Source organism: Delphinus delphis, chromosome 7, assembly GCF_949987515.2.
Source record: "Delphinus delphis chromosome 7, mDelDel1.2, whole genome shotgun sequence".
Classification (NCBI taxonomy): domain Eukaryota; kingdom Metazoa; phylum Chordata; class Mammalia; order Artiodactyla; family Delphinidae; genus Delphinus; species Delphinus delphis.
In genome coordinates, this window is record NC_082689.1 from 109,957,341 (window position 1) to 109,982,107 (window position 24,767).

Consider the following 24,767-nt stretch of genomic DNA (forward strand, 5'->3'; position numbering starts at 1 on the left):
TTTTTTTTTGTTATTGTTTATTGTTAGTGTATAGAAATGTAACTGGTTTTTGTATATTGATCTCATACCCTGCAACTTTACTGATTTCGTTTATTCTAACAGTTTTTTGGTGGAGTCTTCACAGTTTCCTATATATAATATTATGTCATCTGTAAATACTTTTTATTTCTTCCTTTCTGATTTGAATGATGTTTATTTCTTTATCTTGCCTAATTGCTCATGCTACAACTTCAGATATTACCTTGAATAAAAGTGACAAGAGTGGTCATTCTCATCTTTTTCCTGATCTTAGGAGAAAAGAGAAACTTTCAGATGTTCATTGTGAGTATGATGTAGGTTGTGGGTTTGTCACATATGGCCTTTATTATGTTTAGGTACATTCCCTCTATGCCCACTTTCTGGAGAGCTTTTTATTTTTATCATAAATGGATGTTGAATTTTGTCAAATGCTTTTTCTGTATTTATTGGGATTATTATATATTTTTTATCCTTCATTTTGTTAATGTGGTGTATCACATTGATTTGCAGATGTTGACAGCCAATCCTTACATTCGAGGGATAAATCCCATTTGGTCATGGTGTATGATCCTTTTAATGTATTGTCAAATTCGATTTGCTAATATTTTGTTGAGGATTTTTTTCATCTATGTTCACCAGGGATATTGACCTGTAGTTTTCTTTTCTTGTAGTGTTTTTGTCTGCTTTTGGTATCAGAGTAATGCTGGCCTTTTAAGATGAATTTGGAAGTGTTCCTTCCTCTTCTATTTTTTGGAAGAGCTGTAAAAGGATTGGTATTTACTCTTCTTTAAATGTTTGGTGGAATTTACCAATGAAGCCATCTGGTCCTGGACTTTTGTTTATTCGAGGTATGGTTACTCTTTCAATCTTCTTATTAGAAATTTGTCTGTTCAGATTTTCTATTTCTTCATGATTCATTCTTGGTAGGTTTTATATTTCTAGGAATTTATCCTTTTCTTCTAGGTTGTCCAGTTTGTTGATGTATATTTGTTCATAACAGTTTCTTATGATCCTTTGTAAGTGTTTTTTTTTCCCCCCAGCTTGCAGGATCTTAGTTCCCCAACCAGGGACTGAACCCAGGACCCCAGCAGTGAAAGCGCCGAGTCCTAACCACTGGACCACCAGGGAATTCCCCTCTTTTATTTCTAATTTTATTTATTTCAGTCCTCTCCTTTTTTTCTTGGTGAGTCTAACTAAAGTTTTGTCTATTTTGCTTATATTTTTAAGAACCAGGTCTTGGTTTCATTGATCTTTTCTATTGTCTTTTTAGTCTCTATCATATTTATTTCCACCCTGATCTTTGTTATTTCCTTCCTTCAACTAGTTTTGTGCTTTGCTTATTCTTTTCTTCTAATTCTTTGAGGTATAAAGTTAGGTTGCTTATTTGAGATCTTTCTTGTTTCTTAATGTAGGCATTTATTGCTATGAACCTTCCTCTTAGAAGGGCTTTTGCTGCATCCTGTAAGTTTTGGTATGTTGTATTTTCATTTTTATTTGTCTCAAGTTTAAAAAAAATTATGTTTTGGTTTCTTCTTTGACTTATTGGTTGCTCAGTAGCATGTTGCTTAATCTCCACATATTTATGAATTTCCATTTTTCTTCTTGTAATTTGTTTCTAGTTTTATACCACTGTGGTTAGAAAAATGGTTGATATTATTTCAGACTTCTTAAATTTCTTAAGACTTATTTTTTGGCCACTTTAAAGAGGGAAACCCATCTTAAAGATAAAGGCAAAGTAGATAGGTTAAAAGTAAAAGATATAAGTGCAAATATTAAGAACTAAAAATACCCAGCTGTATTGGGCATATTACAGTCAAAAAATATACTCCAGGGCAAAGAATATTAACAAAGATAGAGCCATTCCATTATGATAAAGTGGTCAATTCACCAAGAAGACATAACAATGGTAAATATATATTGCCATAAAGGGCTTTAAAAGACATGTATTAAATAGTGAAAAAACTAAAAACAGGGAATAGACAAAAACACAATTATAATTGGAAACTTCAACACTTCTGTTTCAGTCATTGCTAGAAAAAGTAGACAGAAAATCAGTAAGAATATAGAAGACTTGAATGGCACCACAAACCAAGCTGAGTTAATTGACATGTATAGAATACTCCATCCAACAAGAGCCGAACACACATTCTTTTCAATTGCACATCGAACATTCACCACACTAGATCAAATTCTGCACCATAATGCAAAATTTAGCAAATTTGAAATAATTGAAATTACATAAATCATGTTTGCAAACCACAATTAGAGAGAAACAGAAAGAGTTTTGGAAAATCCCTAAAATTTTAGGAATTAAACAACACATTTATAAATAATCCATGAGTCAAAGAGGAAGCAGGGAATATAGAAAACATTTTGAATCTAGTGAAAATAAAAATACAAAATAAAAATTTGTGGAGCACAGCTGAGTAGTTAGAGGGAAATTTACAGCTTTAAGAAGAAAGTCTCACATCAATGATCTAGGTTTTCTCCTTAATAAACTAGAAAAAGAGAAGGAAATTAAACCCAAATCATGCAGAAAGAAGGAAATAAAGAGCAAATTTCATTGAAAATGAAAAGAGAAAATAAATAAGAAAAGGCCAAAGAAAGCAACACTGGTTCTTTGAGAAGAGCAATTAAAATAAATAAATCTCTAATTAGACTGATTAAGAAAAAGACTACACAAATTACCAATGCCAGAAATAAGAAAGGAAATATCTTTACAGATTCTACAGTTATTAAAAGGAGAAACAAACGGGGAGGTCCCTGGTGGTCCAATGGTTAGGACTTGGTGTTTTCACTGCCATGGCCCGGGTTCAACCCCTGGTTCGAGAATTAAGATCCCACAGCCATATGGCATGACCAAAAAAAAAAAAAAAAAAAGGAGAAGCAAGGATATTATGAATTTTATGCTCCTAAATTTGATAACTTAGACCAGGAGCAGATTATGGCTCTTGGGTCCAATGAGCTCATGAGCCTAGAATGGTTTTTATACTTTTAAAAGCTTGCAAAAGAAAAAAAAAAAGGAGGAGGAGAAGGAGAAAGAGAAAAGATGTGACAAAGAATATATGTGACCTAAAAAGCCTATGAATACTTACTATCTGGTCACTTATAGAAAAAGTTTCCTAATTCCTTAGATGAAATAGACAAATTCTTTGAAAGACACAAGTTACCAATGTTCACACAAGAAGAAACAGATAACCTGAATAGTCCTATATGTATTAGAGACAGGGCTGGGGCTAGGTGAGGCAAGTGAGGCAAAGTGAGGGTGTCAAACATAAAGAGGTACTTACTTTCAGGATCTTCCTAATTATAGAAAGTGAATGCTTTTAAATCTTGTGTCACTCTGGAAAACAGCTTGTCAATTTTTTATAGAGTTAATTTTACATTTACATTATTATCCAGCAAGTGTTACTCTGCCTTACCCAAAAGAAATGAAAAAAGTGCTCACATTAAATGCATATATGAATGCTTATAGTAGCTCTATTCATAATTACCAAGCAACACAAATGTTCAAAGACTGGTGAATGGCTAAAAAATTGTGGTACAGCCATTCAATGGAATACTACTCAGTAACAAAAAGGAATGAACTACTGTTTCTTTCTTTCTTTCTTTTTTAAAAAATATTTATTTATTTAGGCTGTGCCATGTCTTAGTTGCAGCATGTGGGATCTTTTTTTTATTTTTCCAGATGCGACATGCAGACTTCTTAGTTGCAGCGTGCATGCGGGATCTATTTCCCCGACCAGGGATCGAAAGCGGGCCCCCTGCATTGGAAGTGCAGAGTCTTACCCACTGGACCACCAGGGAAGTCCCTGAACTACTGTTTCATTCAACATATATGAATCTTACACAGATTATGCTAAGTGAAAGAAGCCAGATTCGAAAGGCTACACAGTGATTTCATTTCTATGATATTCTGGAATTGGCAAAATTACAGGGATAGAGACAGACAAGTAGTTGCCAGGGCCTGGGATGGTGGGAAAAGTTTGATTACAAAGGGGCATGGGAGAATTTTGGGAGGTGATGGAATTTTTCTACATCATGATTGTAGTCGTCATTACACAACTGAATGTGTTTGTTAAAACACAAACAACTGTTCATATTTAAATTATAACAATAAAAAGAAAAAAATTTGAGAAGAAGTTTTCCATGAACATGTAGATAATTTCCAGGATATAAGTTAAAAAAAGTAAAGTGCAAAAGAATATCTAAAATATGTTACCTTTTGGATAACAAAGAAAGGAAAATAAGCCAGAAAATAAGTAAGATTAAAGAAGAGTTGAATAACACTATCAACCAAATTGACTTAATTGACATTTTAGAGCATTTCATCCAACATGAGCAGAATTATTCTTTTCAAGTACACACAGAACATTCACTGTGATGGACCATATTCTTATCTGTCAAACACATTACAATTAATTTTAATAATTTGAAATTATAGAAAGCATGTTTTCTGACCATAACAGAATTAAATTACCAAGTAATAACAAAAATATGTGGAAAATCCCCAAATATTTGAAAATTAAATTACACCAGGAATTTGTGTAAAACGGTAACGTCAAGTGGATTTTCAAATCTATGTGGTAGTGATCAGCTAAATTTTCTTTCTTTCCTTTTTTTTTTTTTTTTTGGCCGCGTTGTGCAGCATGCGGGGTCTTAGTTCCCCAGCCAGGGATTGAACCCGCATCCCCTACAGTGGAAGTGCAGAGTCTTAATCACTGGACCACCAGGGATGTCCCTAAATTTTCAAAGTTTCGAAAATACTGCTTGCATGTGAAAGTTTATATAATAAAATAAAATTTCCCAAATCTCTCTTTCTCTATTTCTACGAATAGAAAAAATAATAGAAGGAAATAGATGGAAATTTTAAAATGAAGACATGTTTGGAAGATAGAGGTATAGGTTAATTTTTCTACACGTGAGTTTCCCAAATTTTCTTTGTCCAATGGGTTATATTTTTTTAATAATGAAAAGCATTATCATATAAAAGAGAGAAGTAATCAAACTTGTTAACAGCTTACAGGCAGCCTTCCCTGATTCTCTTTGCTGGCTTAGTGCCCTTCGTCTGCACACAACCATGGCCTAAAATGGCCTTTGTCTTTGCCTTTCACCTGTTTTATAATCATCTGTGTCTTTGTCTCTCTCCCCATAGCCTGGGCTCCTTGAGGGCCAAGGATTATTTCTGGCACAGAGTGAGTATTAATTAACTGAATGAATGAAAGAACGTTTGCTAGATATACCATCCCTCTTACATCAAGGAAATATGTGGGGCATTCTGTGACACGAGGGCTTTGGAGTAGGAACCAGAGGTATGGCTGCTGGAAGTCAGTGGTGGTCACAGAGACCAGAGACTATGTGAATGCCAAACTTAATCTACCTCACAACAACTGGCCAGTGACTAGTTTGATCTCAAGATTCTGGAGTCTTGAGCCATGGACACTAGAAAGTATATAGTAGGTACCACCACAGCTGACACAAGATGGTTTGCAGCCTAAAGGAAGATTCTTTGGATACTGGGTAAAGAACCAACTGTCCCATTCAGGATTCTTTAAGGAAAACCTGAAAAATTCAGGTTTTCCTTTTCACATCTAACAAATTACAAGTAAAGACTGGCTGAGATTTGCCTCTTTTTTATCTTTAGTATTCTTCTGAGTTTACACCTAAACGTGACTTCTGTGTGCTATTGTGTGTACCCAGCTTTATGTATAAATGTTAAAACACCATCTGGAATAGCAAATGGCACTTTGAAGTCTACAGAGAAAGCACCAGATGGAAGCTTACAAAGCTCCCCCAAACACTGCGTCTTCAACATACTCAAGTATGATAAAGAAATAATTTCATTTGACAATCCTAAGCTTTGTTATCAATAAAATGTACGTATGTAAGCATGGACCTATGTGTTAGCATGGTTGGCAGAATAAGAGTCTCAAGGTTTTCTGTGTTCTAATCCCTGGAATCTATAAATGGTACCTGACATGGCAAAAGCAACTTCACTGATATGACTAAGGATATGGAGGTTGAGATGGGGAGATTACCTAAGTGGGCACAATCTAATCACACGAGTCTTTAGAAGAGGAGACCCTTTCTGGCTTGCAGTGGGAGAGATGCAAGAACAGAAGAGAAGTGTTCAGTGTCCTGTTACTGGCTCTGAGCTGCAGGGAGCTATGTGCATGGACCAGAGAGAGGCCTCTAGGAGCTAAAGGTAGCCCCAGATGACAGTCAGCAAGGAAATGGGGACCTCAGTCAAACAACCCCAGGGAACTGAATTCTGTGACAGCCTGAATGAGCAAGGAAGTGGGTCCTTCCCTAGAGCCTCCAGAGGGCAATGCAGCCCGGCGAGATCCATGTCATATTCCCGACCTATAGAACTGTAAGAAAATACAAGTGTGTAGCTATAAGTCATTAATTTTGTTGTAGTTTGTAAGAGCAGCAATAGAAAGCTAATACAGGCAGGGAGCCATATACTGTATCTATTTAAAAGGTTAAAGCTTCTAAGCCAGTGTTTTCAAATCTGTGGACCAGCTACCCAAAAATCTGTGGGCTGTGACAAGTAAAAAAAAAAAAAAAGAACAGAAAATGTCACACTGCATTTCACAGTTTCTTACTCCGAAACTACACCCATTGTGACAAATGCTAATGCCAGTTTTGACAACTTTGTGAGTGAGATGGTACAAGGGATGTGCATTTGCTACTATTGGTGTCTCAAGCTTTTGTCTATAGGTGACATTTGATTCACTGGTAAATGATCAGTTTGACCATTACCAAGAGGCAGGGGGTGGATTTATAGCATTTAATTAAAACTTTTAAAAAATTTATTTTTGGCTGCATTGGGTCTTCGTTGCTGCGCGTGGGCTTTCTCTAGTTGCAGCAAGTGGGGGCTACTCTTCGTTGCGGTGTGCGGGCTTCCCATTGTGGTGTCTTCTCTTGTCGCAGAGCACGGGCTCAAGGTACATGGGATTCAGTAGTTGTGGCACTTGGGCCCTAGAACGTGCAGGCTTCAGTAGTCGCGGTGCCTGCGCTCAGTAGTTGTGGCTCACGGGCTCTAGAACGCAGGCTCAGAAGTCGTGGTGCACGGGTTTAGTTGCTCTGCAGCATGTGGGATCTTCCCAGAGCAGGGCTCGAACCCGTGTCCCCTGCATTGGCAGGCGGATTCTTAACCATTGCACCACCAGGGAAGCCCCTAATTTTTAAATATGTTATTTTATTTAATTTATTAACGTATAGTTGATTTACAATGTTGTGTTAGTTTCTGGTGTACAGCAAAGTGATTCAGTTATACTGATGCATATATATATTCTATTTCATATTCTTATCTATTATGGTTTATTACAAGATATTGAATATAGTTCCCTGAGCTATACAGTAGGACCTTGTTGTTTATCTATGTTATATAAAATAGTTTGTATCTGCTAATCCCAAACTTTCCTTATCCCTCCCCCGCCTTCCTCTTCGGTAACCATGTTTGTTTTCTATGTCCCTGAGTCTGTTTTTGTTTTGTAAATAAGTTCATTTGTATCTAGTTTTAAATTCCACATATAAGCGATATCATATGATACTTGCCTTTCTCTGTCTGACTTACTTTATTTAGTATGATAAAATCTAGGTCCATCCATGTTGCCGCAAATGGCATTATTTCCTTCTTTTTTATGGCTTGAGTAATATTCCATTGTATATAAGTATATACCACATCTTCTTTATCCATTCATCTGTCACTGGACATTTAGGTTGCTTCCATGTCTTGGCTATTGTAAATAGTGCTGCTATGAATGTAGGGGTGCATGTATCTTTTTGAATTATAGATTTGTCTGGATATATGACCCAGAGTGGGATTGCTGGATCATATGGCAGTTCTATTTTTAGTTTTTTGAGGAACCTCCATACTGTTTTCCATAGTGGCTGCACCAATTTACATTCCCACCCACAGTGTAGGAAGGTCCCCTTTTCTCCACACTCTCTCCAGCATTTATTATTTGTAGACTTTTTAAATGATGGCCATTCTGACTGGATTGAGGTGATACATCATTGTGGTTTTGACTTGCATTTCTCTAATAATTCGCAATGTTGTGCATCTTTTCATGTGCCTATTGTCTGTATGTCTTCTTTGGAGAAATACCTATTTAGGTCTTCTGCTCATTTTTTGATTGGGTCGTTTGTTTTTTTGTTGCTGAGTTGTATGTGTAGTTTGTTTAATTTGGAAAATAGGCCTTGTTTGTCACATCATTTGCAAATATTTCCTCCCAGTCTTAGGTTGTCTTTTTGTTTTGTTTATGGTTTCCTTTGCTGTGCAAAAGCTTATAAGTTTGATTACATCCCATTTGTTTATTTTTGCTTTTCTTTCTATTGCCTTGGGAAACCTAAGAAAACATTGCTATGATTTATGTCAGAGAATGTTCTGCTTATGTTCTCTTTTAGAAGTTTTATGGTGTCATGTCTTATATTTAAGTCTTTATGCCATTTTGAGTTTATTTTTGCATATGGTGTGAGGGTGTATTCTAACTTCATCAATTTACATGTGCATGTCCAGCTTTCCCAACACCACTTTCTGAGGAAACTGCCTTTTCTCCATTGTATATTCTTGCCTCCTTTGTTGAAAGTTAATTGAACAAAAGTATATGGGTTTATTTCTGGGCTCTCTGTTCTGTTCCATTGATCCATATGTCTGTTTTTGTGCCAATACCATGCTGTTTTGATTACTGTAGCTTTGTAGTATTGTATGAAGTCTAGGAGGGTTATGCCTCCAGCTTTGTTTTTTTTCCTCAGGATTGTTTTTTTTCCTCAGGATTGATTTGGTACTTCTGGCTTGTTTATGGTTTCATATAAATTTTAGCATTATATGTTCTAATTCTGTGAAAAATCTCATAGGCAATTTGATAGATTGTTTGTAGATTGTTTTGGGTAGTATGGTCATTTTAACAGTATTAATTCTTCCAATCCAAGAGCATGGGATATCTCTCCATTGCTTTGAATCATCTTCAATTTCCTTTATCAATGTTTTACAGTTCTCAGCATATAAGTCTTTCATCTCCTTGGTGAGCTTTATTCCTAAATACATTTTTTGGATGTGATTTTATAAGGGATTTTTAAAAAAACTTTCCCTTTCTGATTTTTTTTTTGCCAGTGTGAAGGAATGCAACAGATTTCTGTATGTTAACGTTGTATTCTGCTACCTTACTGAATTCATTTATAAGTTCTAGTAGCTTTTGTGTGGAGTCTTCAGGGATTTCTATACATAGTGTCATGTCATCTGCCTATAATGACAATTTTACCTCTTTCCTTCCAATCTGGATACTTTTTATTTCTTTTTCTTGTCTGATTGCTGTGGCTAGGACTTCCAATACTATGTTGAATAGGTGTGGTGAGGGTGGGCATCCTTCCAGATTTTAGCAGGAAGGCTTTCAGCTTTTTACCATTGAGTATTATGTTGGCTGTGGGTTTTTCATAAATAGATTTTATTATATAGAGACATGTTCTCTCTATGCCCATTTTGGAAAGAGTTTTTAATCATGAATGAATTTTATCTATGTTTTTTCTGCTCATGTGGTTTTTGTCTTTTCTTTTGTTGATGTGGTATATCACATTAATTGATTTGCGTGTGTTAAACCATCCTTGTGACCCTGGGATGAATCCAACTTGATCGTGGTGTATGATCTTTTTTTTTCTTTTTTTTGCCATGCCATGTGTCTTGTGAGATCTTAGTTCCCTGACTGGGGTTGAACCTGGGCCCTCCACAGTGAAAGTGTGGAGTCCTAACCACTGGACTACCAGGGAATTCTCTGTATGATCATTTTTACGTGCTGTTGGATTTGGTTTGCTAATATTTTTTTCAGAATTTTTGCATATGTGTTCATCAATGATATTAGCCTGTAATTTTCTTTTTTGGTAGTGTCTTTGTCTGGTTTTGTTATTAGTGTGATGGTAGCTTCATAGAATGTCTTTGGTTAATTTATTCTTTAAAAAAATTTATTTATTTATTTGGCTGCACCAGGTCTTAGTTGCAGCAAGCGGGATCTTCTAGTTGCGGCATGTGGGCTCTCAGTTGCAGCATGTGGGATCTAGTTCTTTGACCAGGGATTGAACCTGGGCCCCCTGCATTGGGAGTACTAAGTCTTAACCACCGGTCCACCAGGGAAGTCCCATAGAATGTCTTTGGAACTGTTCTCTTCCCTTCAGTCTTTTGGAAGAGTTTGAGAAGGGTCAGGATAAGTTCTTTGTATGTTTGGTGGAATTCCCAAGTGAAGCTATCTGGTCCTGAACTTTTGTTTGCAGGGAGTTTTTTTTGTTTTCTGTTTTTTTTTTTTTTTTTCCCTGCAGTACGCAGGCCTCTCACTGTTGTGGCTTCTCCCGTTGCGGAGCACAGGCTCCAGACGCGCAGGCTCAGCGGCCATGGCTCATGGGCCCAGCCGCTCCGCGGCATGTGGGATCCTCCTGGACCGTGGCACGAACCCATGTACCCTGCATCAGCAGGCGGACTCCCAACCACTGCGCCACCAGGGAAGCCCTTCTGTTGTTTTTTAATTATAGATTCTATTTCACTTCTAGTGATTGGTCTGTTCAAATTATCTATTTCTTCTTGACTTATCTATTTCTTCTTGGCAGGCTGTATGTTTCTAGAAAGTTGTGCATTTCCTTTAGATTGTCCAATTTGTTGACATATAATTGTTCATAGTATTCTCTTATGGATTTTTGTATTTCTGCAGTATCCATTGTTATCTCTCTTCTATCATATCTTATTTTGTTTACTTGGGTCTGCTCCCTTTTCTTCCTGGTGAGCCTGGCCAGAAGTTTGTTGACTTTGTTTATTGTTTCAAAAAACCAGCTCTTGATTTTATTGATTTTTTTCTATTGTTTTTATCTCTATTTTACTTATTTCCTCTCTGATATTTATTATTTCTTTCCTTCTGCTGACTTTAGGTTTTGTTCGCTCTTCTTTTTCTAATTTTTAAAGAGGTAGGTTAGGTTGTTTGAGATTTTTCTTGTTTTTTTGAGGAAGGCCTGTATTGCTATGAACTTCCCTCTAAGGACTGCTTTTGTTGCATCCCATAGATTTTGTATGGTTGTGTTTTCATTGTCAGTTGTCTCAACGTAGTTTTAATTATTCTCTTTGATTTAATCATTAATCCATTGGTTTTTTAGTACCGTGTTGTTTGATCTCCATGTAATCATTTTTTTCTCATTTCTCTTTCTGTGGCTGATTTCTAGTTTCATGCTGTTGTGGTCAGAAGAGATGCTTGAAATAATTTCTATCCTCTTAAATTTGTTGAGGCTTCTCTTGTGTCCTAGAGTGTGGTCTATCCTAGAGAATGTTCCATGTGCACTTGAAAAGAATGTGTAATCTGTTTCTTGGATTTTTTTTTTTTTGGATGTAATGTCCTGAAAATATCAATGAAGTCTAACTCTTCTATTGTGTCATCTAGGATCTCTCTTGCCTTATTCAATTTCTATCTGGAAGATCTGTCTATTGATGTCAGTGGGGTGTTACAGTCTCCTACTATTATTGTATTCCCATCAAGTTCTCCCTTTATATTTGTTAGTATTTGTTTTATGTATTAAGGTGTTCCTATACTGGGTACATATATTTTAATGAGTGTAGTATCCACTTCTTGTATTGATCCTTTTATCATTATATAGTATCCTTCTTTATCTTTCCTTATGGACTTTGTTTTAAAGTCTCTTTTGTCTGATGTGAGTATTACCACCATGCTTTCTTGTTACCTCTGTTTGCGCAAAATATCTTTTTCCATTCCCTCACTTTCAATATATGTGTGTCCTTTGCCCTGAAGTGGGTCTCTTATCAGCTGCATATTGTAGGCTCTTTTATTATCCAGTTTGCCACTCTATTTCTCTTGATCAGAGCATTTAGTCTATTGACATTTAAGGTAATTATTGATAGATATGTATTCATTGCCATTTAAAAAAATAAATTTATTTATTTATTTATTTTTGGCTGCATTGGTTCTTTGTTGCTGCATGTGGGCTTTCTCTAGTTGCTGTGAGCGGGGCCTACTCTTTGTTGTGGTACATAGGCTTCTCATTGTGGTGGCTTCTCTTGTTGTGGAACAGGGGCTCTAGGCACACGGGCTTCAGTAGTTGCAGGACACGGGCTCAGTAGTTGTGGCTCGTGGGCTTAGTTGCTCCACAGCTTGTAGGATCTTCCCAGACCAGGGATTGAACCCATGTCCCCTGCATTGGCAAGCAGATTCTTAACCACTGCACCACCAGGGAAGTCCTTTCATTGCCATTTTAAATCATGTTTTCCAGTTGATTTTGTATTTCTTCTTTCCTTTCTTTTTTGCTTTTGTTTTTTTCTTTTTTAGTTTGATTGTTTTCTTTTGTATTATGTAGCGTTTAATTTTAACATAACACAATTCACATCTGTGAAATGTAGGAGAATTTTATCTATAGTTAGCAAGTATGAGACTTACCACTGAGTTTTTATTATGAACGTTCACATAAGTCTCAACCAGATATGTGCATAACAGCTTTGTCCTTGAGTGTTCTGGGTTGAAATACACTCAGGAACAGGCATTGAACAAAGTCCTTCCAATTTTTTGTTTTTGTATTGTTTATTTTTTCCTGCATTATATATACATATGAATAGAATAATATTTGATATCAACTTTGTAATGTTTTTACATGATCAAATGTATAAAGTATAGTCTCATAAACTATTTTTCAGTTTTATAGATATGTTTATGAACATTATGTCACAATATGAAATATGTTACTGTTTGTTGCAGTCTAAACACTGTTCTAGATTTATCATTAACATGGAGCTGCTATGGATAAGCCTCATCTCAAGTTCAAACAATCTGGGGTGTTGGACTTTTTTTTTCCTTCAAGACTGTTTACAAAGACACAATATTGAGAAAACAATGATTCCCAGTGAATACAGGGTTTCTTTTCGAGGCATCATTGAGCTACATGCCTCAGGATACGACATGGAGCAGGGATTCCTCAGAAACTGCATGAAACAAGCATGGACTACTCCCTAGCAAAACTCTATATCTGGTCAGAGTAATGAGGATACAATTTACAGCTGCTGCCTGTGCTCCCAGCATGGGTACCCCTTGCCCATCCAACTTCAGTTCTGCCTGGGCTGATGTGCCCCAGGCCATTCTGTGTGCACTGGCACAGGGCCACACTGCTTTGTGGCTTTGAGATATGTAACAAATTATACCAAAACATAGTGGCATTAAAAAACAAGAACCAAAAAAAAAAATAAAAAAAAAATAATTAAAAAAAACAAGAACCATTATCTCACATAGTTCCTATGAGTTGGGACCAGCGATTGGCTTAACTGAGTGGTTCTACCTTGGTGTCTTTCACTAGGTGCAATTAAGATTATGGGCAGAGATTGCAGCCACAGTGGGAACATCCAACTCCAAGACAACTCACATACATGGCCAGAAAGTTGATACCGGCAGTTAGCTGGGGGCTCACCTCCTGCTCACGTAGACCTGTCCCTGGGGCTGCTTGAGTCTCAACACCAACACAGCAGTTGGCTTATTCCAGAGCGAGTGATGCAAGAGAGAGCAAGAGGGAAGTACCAATGTCTTTTATGACTTAATCTCGAAAGACATACTCCATAATTTCCACAATAATCTGTTGGTTACCTAGGTCATCCATGTTCACTGTGGGAGGGGACCTAAAATTGTCCAGATCCCAATTCCAGTTCGTGGTGGGGAGTGATTTGCTACACAACAGGAAGCAATTCTCAGATAGTAGCTGGGTGTCCTAGAATTCAACTCAATTCTACATGGAGATAGTGTCAGATCCTACAGGTTAAGGGTTCAGTCTTACAAGACTGACTCCCCACCCCCTCTTCAAACACTAATCACACAACCAGGTTGTTACCAGTGGTACTGACAGATGGACTACAGATTGGAGGTTCCCATAACCCCTACCCTGGACTTCAGATGCCAGTTGCAAGACTATTGGCTATATATCAAAAGTTCCCCTGACCTCCTATTTGGGTTCAATTAATTTGCTAGAACAGCTCATAGAATTCAGAGAAACATTTTATTTACTAGATTACCTTTTTATTATAAAAGGATATAACTCATGAAGGGCCAGATGGAAGAGATGCATAGGGCAAGGTATATGGGAAGGGACACGGAGCTTCCATGCCCTCTCAGAGAGCGCCATTTCCCCCAAATCTCCATGTATTCACCAACATGGAAACTCTCCAAACCCCTCCCTTTTGGGTTTTCTGTAGGCTTCATTATATAGGCATAATTGATTAAATCATTAGCCACTGGTAATTGATTCAACCTCCAGCCTCTCTCACCTCCTTGGAGGTGTGTGTGGGGGGACTGAAAGTTCCAACCTTCTAATCATACGGTTGGTTCTGGCAACCAGCCCTCACTTTTAGGTGCTTTTCAAAAGTCATCTCATTAATGTAACCTAAGAGACATCTTTAAGCTCTCATCACTCAGGAAATTCGAAGCATTTTGGAGCTGTGAGCCAGGAACTGCAGATGATGACCAAATATATATGAGAGATATATTTTGGTCATCTGAATGACCAAATACATATATTTCTTCTCTTTCTTTTTTTTAAAAAAATATTTATTTATTTATATAGGCTGTGCCAGTTCTTAGTTGCAGCATGAAATGTAGGATCTAGTTCCCTGACCAGGGATTGAACCCAGGCCCCCTGCATTGAGAGCACGGAGTCTTACCCATTGGGCCACCAGGGAAGTCCCTATATATTTATCATAAATTACAATATTGCAGGACCATCCAAGGTTGTGAATACTAGGAGGCAAGAATCTTTGGAGGTCATCTTCAAACCTCCCCACAATCTCCTGAAGCAATCTTAAAAAAATAGCCTAAAAAAGGTATGTTTTACTTTATTTTAGCAGAATTAATATCTAAATTATAGTCACCAAGAGGTGATTATTCAAGTTTCTTTAAGAATATAATTGAAAGCAGCCCAGGAATGAGAGGATGAACCCATATTAAACAGAATCTACATTAAAAGAACAGTAAGAAATTATTGTGATGTGAACACCTTATTAAACAAAGAATCCTGGGGTATAGAAGTGCTTAGAGAAAATCAAGACTTGGAAACCACCCCTCCATTCCAAACGAGAAAGTTTTAGGGGGTGATAGTTGGGAATTATGTCTCCAGTTGCCATCTGATAAAACATCAAGTGATGACCTCTGAGTCTAACTCTTGTACACGTGTCCACATGAAAGAGGTGGTTTGGCCAAGATGGACCAAGGGCAGGCAGTCTCCCAGGGAATCAGTAGTGTCTCCTCAGTTTGGGTAGCATTCAACTGAGATAGGAAGGAAGAGGGCAGGGCACAACCTATAAAAGAATGACACAGCCATTGAGGATAGGACAAAAACTGGTTAGAACCAACTAGGTCCAAGATGGCAGAAGATTCGACTTCCAGTAGAACTCAAGCCTCATTATACACTCATTGTAATACATTAGCTAACCTCCATGTAGAGACGCCTGAGAAATGGTACAGCTGGCCCATCCCCGAGCCATGAGGAGCCTAAAGGTCAGGCTTATAAGGCCTAAGGGGTCCATGGCTAGTTGGTCTGTGGAATTAGGGCTTCTTGTTCAGGGGAGAAAGTATAACTTGTGGAATATGTGAAACTCATTGCTCTCACATCACTGACTCGCAAACCAGTCAAGCCAGTGCTCCTGTCCACAGGGGTGGAGAGGTTTTAGGTGTTGCCTGCTCTTTCCCTTGGAACCTCCATCTGTGTATTCTTTCCGCCTCTGCCCCTTTCCCTCTATTTTATTTGGCTGCATTTTTTTTTTTTTTTCGGTACGCGGGCCTCTCACCGTTGTGGCCTCTCCCATCGCGGAGCACAGGCTCCGGACATGCAGGCTCAAGTGGCCATGGCTCACGGGCCCAGCCGCTCTGCGGCATGTGGGATCTTCCTGGACCGGGGCACGAACCCGTGTCCCCTGCATCGGCAGGCGGACTCTCAACCACTGCGCCACCAGAGAAGCCCCCTTTGGGTAATTTCTTTTGCCAGGCAATTTCTTTTCTTCATTGGGCACTCTAGTAAGGCGACTCTGTAAATGCAAAATGCATACTAGATTTCAAACAGTACAGAAAATAGAAAAATATCTTAATAACTTAAAAAATAACTACACATTTAAATGATAATTTATCTGGCTGGCTTATAAGGGTCAGGGTCTGACTGTAGGGCCAGCACCCCTGCAGGACATAACTCTCCCATTGGGTCCCCTGAACCCCCTGTTAAGAGAAAAAGCACACAGAGCCAACAGTACAATTTAGTTTTCTGAATGACAAACAGAGCTTAAAACCTGGAGGATTCTATGCTATGTCTCTTAAGCAGCTCCAGGGGACTCACTGATCTCAAGGCAGGTCCTTTGCCCACAAGCTGACTGGGTGAGAATAACAGCAGGGGCAGAACATCTCCTCCATTGAGTATGTCCTCACGGACCAAGGCGGGTGATGTGGCTGGAACTCATCATTGGATGTTGCATGAGCACTGTCCTGGGGCTGAGGACATAGCATGGAACTAAGTAATGTCCCTTTCCTCATGGGGTGACATCTAATAGGGGATAGCAGACTATAAACAAATACAGAATGGAAAAAATAAAGTAGGTGAAGGAGAGAGAGGGTAACAGTTTGGGGGATGGATTTTATGTGGGGTAGTCAGGAAAGTCCCTCTGAAGAGGTGATGTTGACAGTGACCTAAGTGAAGAGTATGAGCAAACCTTGTGGAGAAAAGGGAAGAAGGCAATCCAGGCAGGGGGGATAAGCGGAGCGGTGTGCCCTGTGTTCAAGGAACAGTCCCGGTAAGGATGTGCTCAGTTTACTCTTGCTATTGATTTTTTATGGTGACTGATGCGGTGTAGCAGAGTCTGTGGCTCTTGAGCAATTAAGATGACTGGATTGAGGGACTTCCCTGGTGGTCCAGTGGTTAAGACTCTGTGCTCCCCATGCAGGGGGCCCGGGCTCGGTCCCTGGTCAGGGAACTAGATCTCGTGTGCCGCACTAAGACCCGGCGCAGCCAAATAACTAAATAAATATTTAAAAAAAACGACTGAATTGAGATATGCTGGAAATGCAAAATGCATGCTAGATTTCAAACACAGTACAAGAAATAGTAAAATATCTTAATAACTCTTAAAATAACTACACATTTAAATGATAATGTAGTAGATATATGGGGTTAAATAAAATATGTTATTAAAATTAATCTCACCTATTTCTTTGTACTTACATCTTTTAAATGTAAGTATAGCTGGTTTACAATGTTGTAAATGTTTCTGCTGTACAGTGAAGTGACTCATTATACATATATATATTCTTTATTATATTCTTTTCCATTATGCTTTATCACAGGATGTTGAATATAGTTCCCTGTGTCTTTGTACTTTTTTTTTGTTTGTTTGTTTTTTGCGGTACGCGGGCCTCTCACTGCTGTGGCCTCTCCCGTTGCGGAGCACAGGCTCCGGACGCGCTGACTCAGCGGCCGTGGCTCACGGGCCCAGCCGCCCCGCGGCATGTGGGATCCTCCCGGACCGGGGCACGAACCCATGTCCCCTACATCGGCAGGCGGACTCTCAACAACTGCGCCACCAGGGAAGCCCCTTTGTACTTTTTTAATGTGGTTACTAGAAAATTTTAAACCACATATGTGGTTCACATTTTATTTCTATCAGACAGCACTGATCTAGAGACCTGGGTTCTGTCACCAACTCCTTGCAAGCGGTCTGTCTGGGACTTCTGGTTTCTGCTCTATGAGTAGTGTTTGGGAGTCATCTTTCCTGTCCTCCCAACAAGAAAAAACGGAATGAGCTGAAAATCAAGAGAGAATTAAGTCAGAGGACAAACTGCCACCCCCAAAACTGGAGAGATGGACAGACACAGAGAATACAGAGCAGCTTACCTGCAGTAGGAGCAGCTGCAACTAGTAACTGGGAGGAACACTGAACAGGCAATTTGGGTGAATTTCTAGAGGCTGAGTCTAGACTAATTTGAGAGTTAAATATTCCTGAGGACCCAGAGTAAGGTGAGAGGGCTCCCACACTTTTGTGGGGTTTGCCTCAGGAGACTTACCAGGTTCTCACAGTGGGTACCCTAGAAAAATCCCTTCATGCTTGGCCTGGGGGAGGGGAAAAGTAATCATTTTGAAACGAGCCCAGAGAATTCTCCAGAAAAACGTCCTACCCAGCAAGGAAAAAGCCATTACCATAGCTTTTTCTGACTTGGAGGGGAAGAAATTACCCAACTCCAGCCCCCTCTGGCTACCCTATCTCATACAAATGGGAATAGCACTTATGAAGGTTACAGCCTAGGGGCACAGGCCTCCTAAAAGCTGAGAGCTAATCACAGGGTTGCAGAGCTTTCCCTCTCATCAACCTCACCATCATATCAACAGGGCTCCTGTATAATAAGGTGGATTACAGCTGAAAGGACTACAATGTGCAGACTCTATTTAAGAAGCAGCTTCTAGGGAAACCCAATACAGAAGAGGAGAGAAAAACAAGGACAGTGGAAGAAATTTAGGACTCTGACATATACAGCTACAGCAAACTGTAAACACAGCCTAACTCCTAGCCAAAAAAACATAAAACTTCATACTATGGTCTATTTACCTCAGTTCCTTTTACCCAGTACATCATGTCTGGGTTTCAAGCAAAAATTAGAGCCATCCTGAAATTCAAGAAAAAATATAATCTGAAGAGATAAAGCATCAGATCAGACTCAAATATGGCTGAGATTTTGGAAATATCAGAATAGAATTTTAAAGTAACTTTGTGTAATATGCTAAAGACTTTAATGGACAAAGTGGACCACAGGCAAGAACTTCCCTTTGCGTCCTCAGATGGGAGAAAGGCAAGGGAGCTCTCTGGGGTTTTCTATAAGGGCACTAACCCCATTCATGAGGGCTCCACCGTCATGATCTAGCACCTTCCAAAGGCTCCACCTCCAAATATTATCACATTGGAGGATTCAACATATGAATTTAGGGATGTGACAGAAACATTCAGTCTATAGCAGATGGTGGTAAGATCAGTGGTTGCCAGGATTTCAGGGGAGAGGTGAATAGGTGAAGCACAGGGGATTATTAGAGGGGTGAAACTATCCTGCATGAAGCTGTAATGATAATTATGTATGCATTTGTGAAAACCCATAAAACTGTACAATGCTAAGAGTGAACTGTGATGTAAACTATAGACCTTAGTTAATAATAATGTATCAGTATTATTTCCACAATATTGAGTTTTGAGAGTCCTCTATATATTTTAGATTCAAGTCCTTTTTCAGATATGTGGCTTGGAAATTATTCCGTTTGAAAATTATTCCATATATTCCATTATATATACGTAACCCTAATGTACCACACTAGTGCTAGATGTTAATATTAGGGGAAACTGGTATTGGGTGTTTGTTAGGTGTTGGGGTGGGATGGTTATATGGAACTGTATGTACTATCTGCTCAATTATTCTGTAAAATTAAAACTGTGCTAAAGGAGCTTGGGATGAACATACACCCACTACTATATATAAGATAGATAACCAACAGGGACCTACTGTATAACACAGGGAACTCTGATCAATATTCTGTGATAACCTATATGAGAAAAGAATATAAAAAGGAATAAATATATGTATATGTATAACTGAATCACTGTGTTGTACACCTGAAACTAACACAACATTGTAAATCAACTATACTCCTATAAAATTAAAATATATATATAAAACTACTAAAAATATAAAGTCTATCAATTATTTTTGAAAGTTTGAGTCTTACTTTTACTCATTTTTTCAATGAGAATAGAGGATTAGGTTATTTCTTATATTCCTTCCACCTTTAACATTTATGATTTTCACTTTTAAAAAGACTTCATTGTTTGGACTTTGGAGCAGTTTTAGAGCCATAGCAAAATGAGCAGAAAGTGCAGAGAGTTCTCATATACCCCCAACGCCACACATGCCCAGCCGCTTCTGCTATTAGCATCCACAGTGGTACATTTGCTACAATTGATGAACCTACATTGGTACGTCCTTACCACTCAAAGTCCATAGTTTACATTAGGGTTCCTGGTGTACATTCTGTGGGTTTGACAAGTGTATAACTACATGTATCCATTACTAGAATATCATAAAGAATAGTTTCACAGCCCTAAAAATTCTCTGTGCTCCACCTACTTGTCCTTCCTTCCCCCTGACCCACTGGAAATATTTGTGGTGCTGGAATAGTTCTTGATTTTGGTGGTGGTTCCACAAAACTACACAAGTGATAAAATGACAAAACTATACAAACATATTGTACCAATGTCAATTTTCTGGTTTTGAGACTGTAATATACTTATTTGAGATGTAACTATTGGGAGAACCAGGTACATGGGATCTCACTGTACTCTGTTTGCAACTTCCTGTGATTCTGTAATTATTTCAAAATAAAAAGTTAAAACAATAAAAAAAATCTGCGTTTAAGTCAAACAAAATAGCCCTGAATTTTCTGAGAAAATTTTAGAAAAAGAGAAACCCAACTTTCCTAGAAGTTCTGCGCTGTCACTTGATTGTATGCTATAACTAAGCAAATATTGGTGTTATTCATGCATCAATAGTAGAAGACCAAGTTAAAACAGAGGGCAAAAAACTAACTGTAATTCAGTGAATTAAACAATTCCTTTTTTATGGAAGCATCACCTGAAGTGATTTTAAAAACACACAACAGAAATCTACTAACACAAAATCTCCCTCAAGAAATAAATTTTAAAAGTCATTTCCATTCCTTAAAATTATTTGAACTCCTTTTAGTCCGGCAAGGAACAGAAAGCCCAGTAGTCAGCTACAGAAGTTCTTAAGCACAGTAGAGACATATAGCTATCAGATTAAGGCAAGTGTTTTTAGTCCTTGCTCTGCCATTCTCAAGCGAAGGACTGTTTGTGTCATATAATCAAAAGTCAGTTAAAATTTTACACTTTCTATGTAAAGAAGTTTCTGGGTCTCAGCTGTCCCCCTTTACGAGACCCCACGACCTCGAAGACCGACGCCTCCCTAACCACACTGAACTGCAAAGAGCAAGGAGGCAGGCGGGGCCTCATCGGATGTAAGATGGCGGCCGAGAGACGCTCTGGGCGGCTCCGGCTGCGACTCGGTAGCCGGAAGTCCTCCGTCTCTAGCCAGTAGGAAGCGGAAGTAAAGGGCGGGTGGCGGCAGAGCTCTATCTTTGCAAGGCCGGCTTGCGAGAGGAGCCACGGGAAAGGCGCGTGTAGGCCGCTCACTGGCGCAGCTGCTGCCGCCCCGCCGCTGCGCCGCCCCGCCCCGGCGTTGTCGCAGGTGCAGTCGTGGACGAAGCGCGGCCCCGGCATGGACTGGAAAGGGTCTGCGGGCGGCGCGTGTGCTGCCGCTGCGCGGCCGGTGACAGGTACCCCTGAGGGGGGGCGTGGGGAGTTCTCGCGGGGGGAGAGAGGGTCTGGGGAGCGAGGCCACCTTGTGTCCCGGTCACCTTGAGCTTCCGTTTCTTCCCTGACTCAGTTTCCCCTCCTGTATCCCAGCCCTCCCCTTCTTTGCGAGTCCCCCGAGTTGTCCCTCGGTGTCCTCTGGGCACATACCGTCTCTGCGAGGGTGGTCGCGGGCTCTGTTTAGCCGTTTTGAACCTTCATTGAAGAGCTTCGAGACCCGTGTGCCCAAGTGCAGACGGAGGTGGGGGAAGTGCCCTAACGTGAATTTCGTCCAAGCCTGACCCCAAGTAGGCTGAGAACCAGCAGTTTGCAGGACTCCGGTTGGAGAACGAATGGATCTTTTTATAGATTTCTTTTTTCCCTACAATGAATTCGGGTGATGAATATTGGTTCCGTTTTCATTTAATACGAGGATCTGGTGGCTGAAAATTGGATGATCCGGTTTCACTTTTAGTGTGGGACCTGCCAGAAGAGAAAGATCTGCGTACATCGCCAATCGGTTATGGGTGGGAGCTCTTCGTGTTCCTTGGCCAGAATCTCTAGATCGTTTTGCATTTCTTGCCCGATTTGAGAACTAGCATATTTTGTTCATTCAAAGTCCTGGGGTCTTATGCCTTACTGTGTTACACTGTATTGGAAACATTGATTCATCGTGTACTTGGCCAGCCAACTTTACTGTGTGATGTTTGAAGACATTTTAAATAGCTATATGACAACAACACAAAGTTTGGGTTGATTGTAGCCTTTCCATTTGACTTCCTTTTGTTAAACTTAGCTGAAACTCATCTTTATTGAAGGAAATAAACGTTGCTTTATACAGTAGTAGGGCATCTTCACAGTGCATATTTAACTTGAGGAGAATAAATTGAACTATGGAGAAAATACCATTAGACTTTTTCTCCAGTTACTTGCGATCATTTTCATATTACATGTATAGTATCTAATTTTAACCTGAAATTGCATGTATGTGGTTCACAGCAAATGGGTTTTGCTAACAGGTATAAGTGTATATTAAGTTTAAATTTTTCAGAAGTAAATTTATTTCTCAAGAAGAGTACTTCCTGGTATTTTTCCTTGCTGTTATCATATATGTTGAAACTCGGATGGCTACTTATTAACTTGCACCCTGCAAGGTTTTTTTGAGTTTGTAAGCTATTTTCTTCAGTTTAAAAATGGAAAAAGAAAAAGTTGATGATGATTTATAATTTTATGCCTCTTCTGTTTTCCAAAAGTGAAAAACATTTGCCATAATATAATTTTGATTAATATTTTTGATAAATGAGCAAGAGATAGTGTCTTTAAACTAAAGAAACCGGGCCGCACACTAGATCTTACTAGATGAATCTTTTGGGCGTAGAACCTTTTAAAGACTGTTTTTAATTTATCCATCATGCTGGAAGCGTGATGCCTATAGTCATGCAGTGCCACGCTGCAGATTCTGACAGCTGTTATTTCACAGCTTTTAAGGTCAGAGGGTCAGAGTGATAAGGGATCTCGTAGAATGAAGCCATCCTCAAACAAAAGGCCACTCAGTGACGTTCTTATTTCTACTTCTCTGGACAACCTTTTCCTCTGGTGTTACCTGTGGTATCAAGGATGTGGGGTCTGGGAAAGCTCTTCTTTAGTGTGTAGCTTTCCTCTTTTTCCCATCTCTACTGATGCTGTACTGTGCCCCAGAAACTCTGTCTCCTTAAAGCAGGGCAGGGGGATCTCTGGGTGAGTCATGGTACGTAGAGTTTTCATTTTCACCCATCTTAAGTCTTAGGCTTTTTGTAGCGCCTTTACTCTTGGTGCCACATCCCTTTCTTCCAGTGGCTTTCATTCATCCTTTGATGAACAAAGTCTGTGTTTATTTTATTTTGAGTGCCTCCTGTGTTCCAGGCATTATGCTAGGCATGTGACTGACCGACAAAACTCCCTGTGCTTGAGGAGCTCGCATTCAGTCCCCAGAGCCAGCCCAAGTATGGATCTGTTCAGGCTGGTGGCTTGGTTTGGTTTGCTCCCAACTTCAGGCTCACACCCTTGGTTTCAAGTTGAAGCTGTACCTCTCTCAGCCACCTGGGTCCCAAGGACTCTGCCCCTAGAAAATCTTTGGACTTGCCTTGGGTCTTGTAATAAAGTCCTTTGCTCATTCTGGGTCTGCACAGTATGAATTCTTACCCCTTCTTAAAGCCAGAGGACCAGGGCAGAGAGCATGGTATTGTGGAACTTTTGAAAACAGGCAGATGTGGGTTCCAAACATTGCGATTTATTCGTCCGGCAAGTTACTTAGCCTCTCCGAGCCGCCATTTTCTTATTTTTCAAGTAGGGATGATAGTGTTTCACGCATCATGCAGCGTATTTATGGACTACCTGCTGTTTGCCAGGCCCTGCGCTGTTGGCTCTGGTGGACAAAGGGGACGAGGCTGCCCCCCTCGGGAGCTGCAGTCTCCTGGGGCCTTGTGTGAAAGGGCTGGGTAACGAGTTTGCAGAGTGCTTGGCAGTGGCGCTGTCCAGAGTGATTCGCCCGGAGTAATTGCTCTGTAAGTGCGGGTGTTTCCTGGGGCCTTCGGTCCCTCCCTGTCCCCTCCCCACTGTAGTACTTGACACTTTACAGAGTGACTTTCACGTTGCCTTCTCAATTCGCTCGTGGCGCATGTTGCGGCAGGTACTGTTATTCCTACTTGAGAGAGTGGGAGACTAAGGGAGAGGGAGTTATCAGGTGAGGTGCCTGGGGTGAAACTGCCGGTGAGTAGCAAACTCAGGAGTTGATCACAGGTGCCTGACTCTAAAGGCTTTCTCGTCCTGCTAACCCGTGTTTGTTCTATCATGAGGCACAGGTTTCTGAGGCTAGAGTGTCGGAGAGAGTTGAGTGGGCTGAAATTGTATGTAAAAGTTTGGGTCCTTGCTTCCTCCTCTGCGGGAAATGTCAGTAACTTTTGCTACATTCCCAGAGGGGCCTGCCTCGGCTTGGACTTCTCCTCCCCCGCCCCCAAGCCAGGAATCAGGGCCAGCAGGTTTCATTGTCAGCGGTCTAGTTTGCTTAGTCCTAGTCTTTATCGATGTTGATTTTTTTTAATGTTTATTTATAAATAGGATGTTCATATTAATTTTTTTTTTGTTTCCAAAGAAGCTGGCAGTGCCTGAACTTCAGACTCTTTTAAAAGCAACTTTTCTATTTGGTAGAATTCATTTCTCTTCGGACCATTGTTCTTTAGAGATATTGTGTGTCATATGAAGCAAGATGTTGGCACAAATGATAAAGCTTTTTGTAAAAGGAAGATGCTGACTGGTTGCTCCAGTATGTGGGCTGTCTCTCCGCAACAGTGTGTATTATAACTGGCGT

At 39.6% G+C, this 24,767-nt stretch overlaps 1 protein-coding gene across 1 annotated transcript in view; it reads left to right on the forward strand.

Annotated features, from left to right (window-relative positions):
• Positions 1–21,180: 21,180 nt before the first annotated feature.
• UGGT1 (UDP-glucose glycoprotein glucosyltransferase 1) overlaps positions 21,181–24,767 on the forward strand; it is a 116,499-nt gene continuing 112,912 nt past the window's right edge. The window contains exon 1 of the mRNA XM_060017005.1: positions 21,181–21,405. Coding sequence (XP_059872988.1) covers positions 21,348–21,405 — 58 coding nt within the window. The 5' untranslated portion in view covers positions 21,181–21,347. The remainder of the gene's footprint in view (positions 21,406–24,767) is intronic.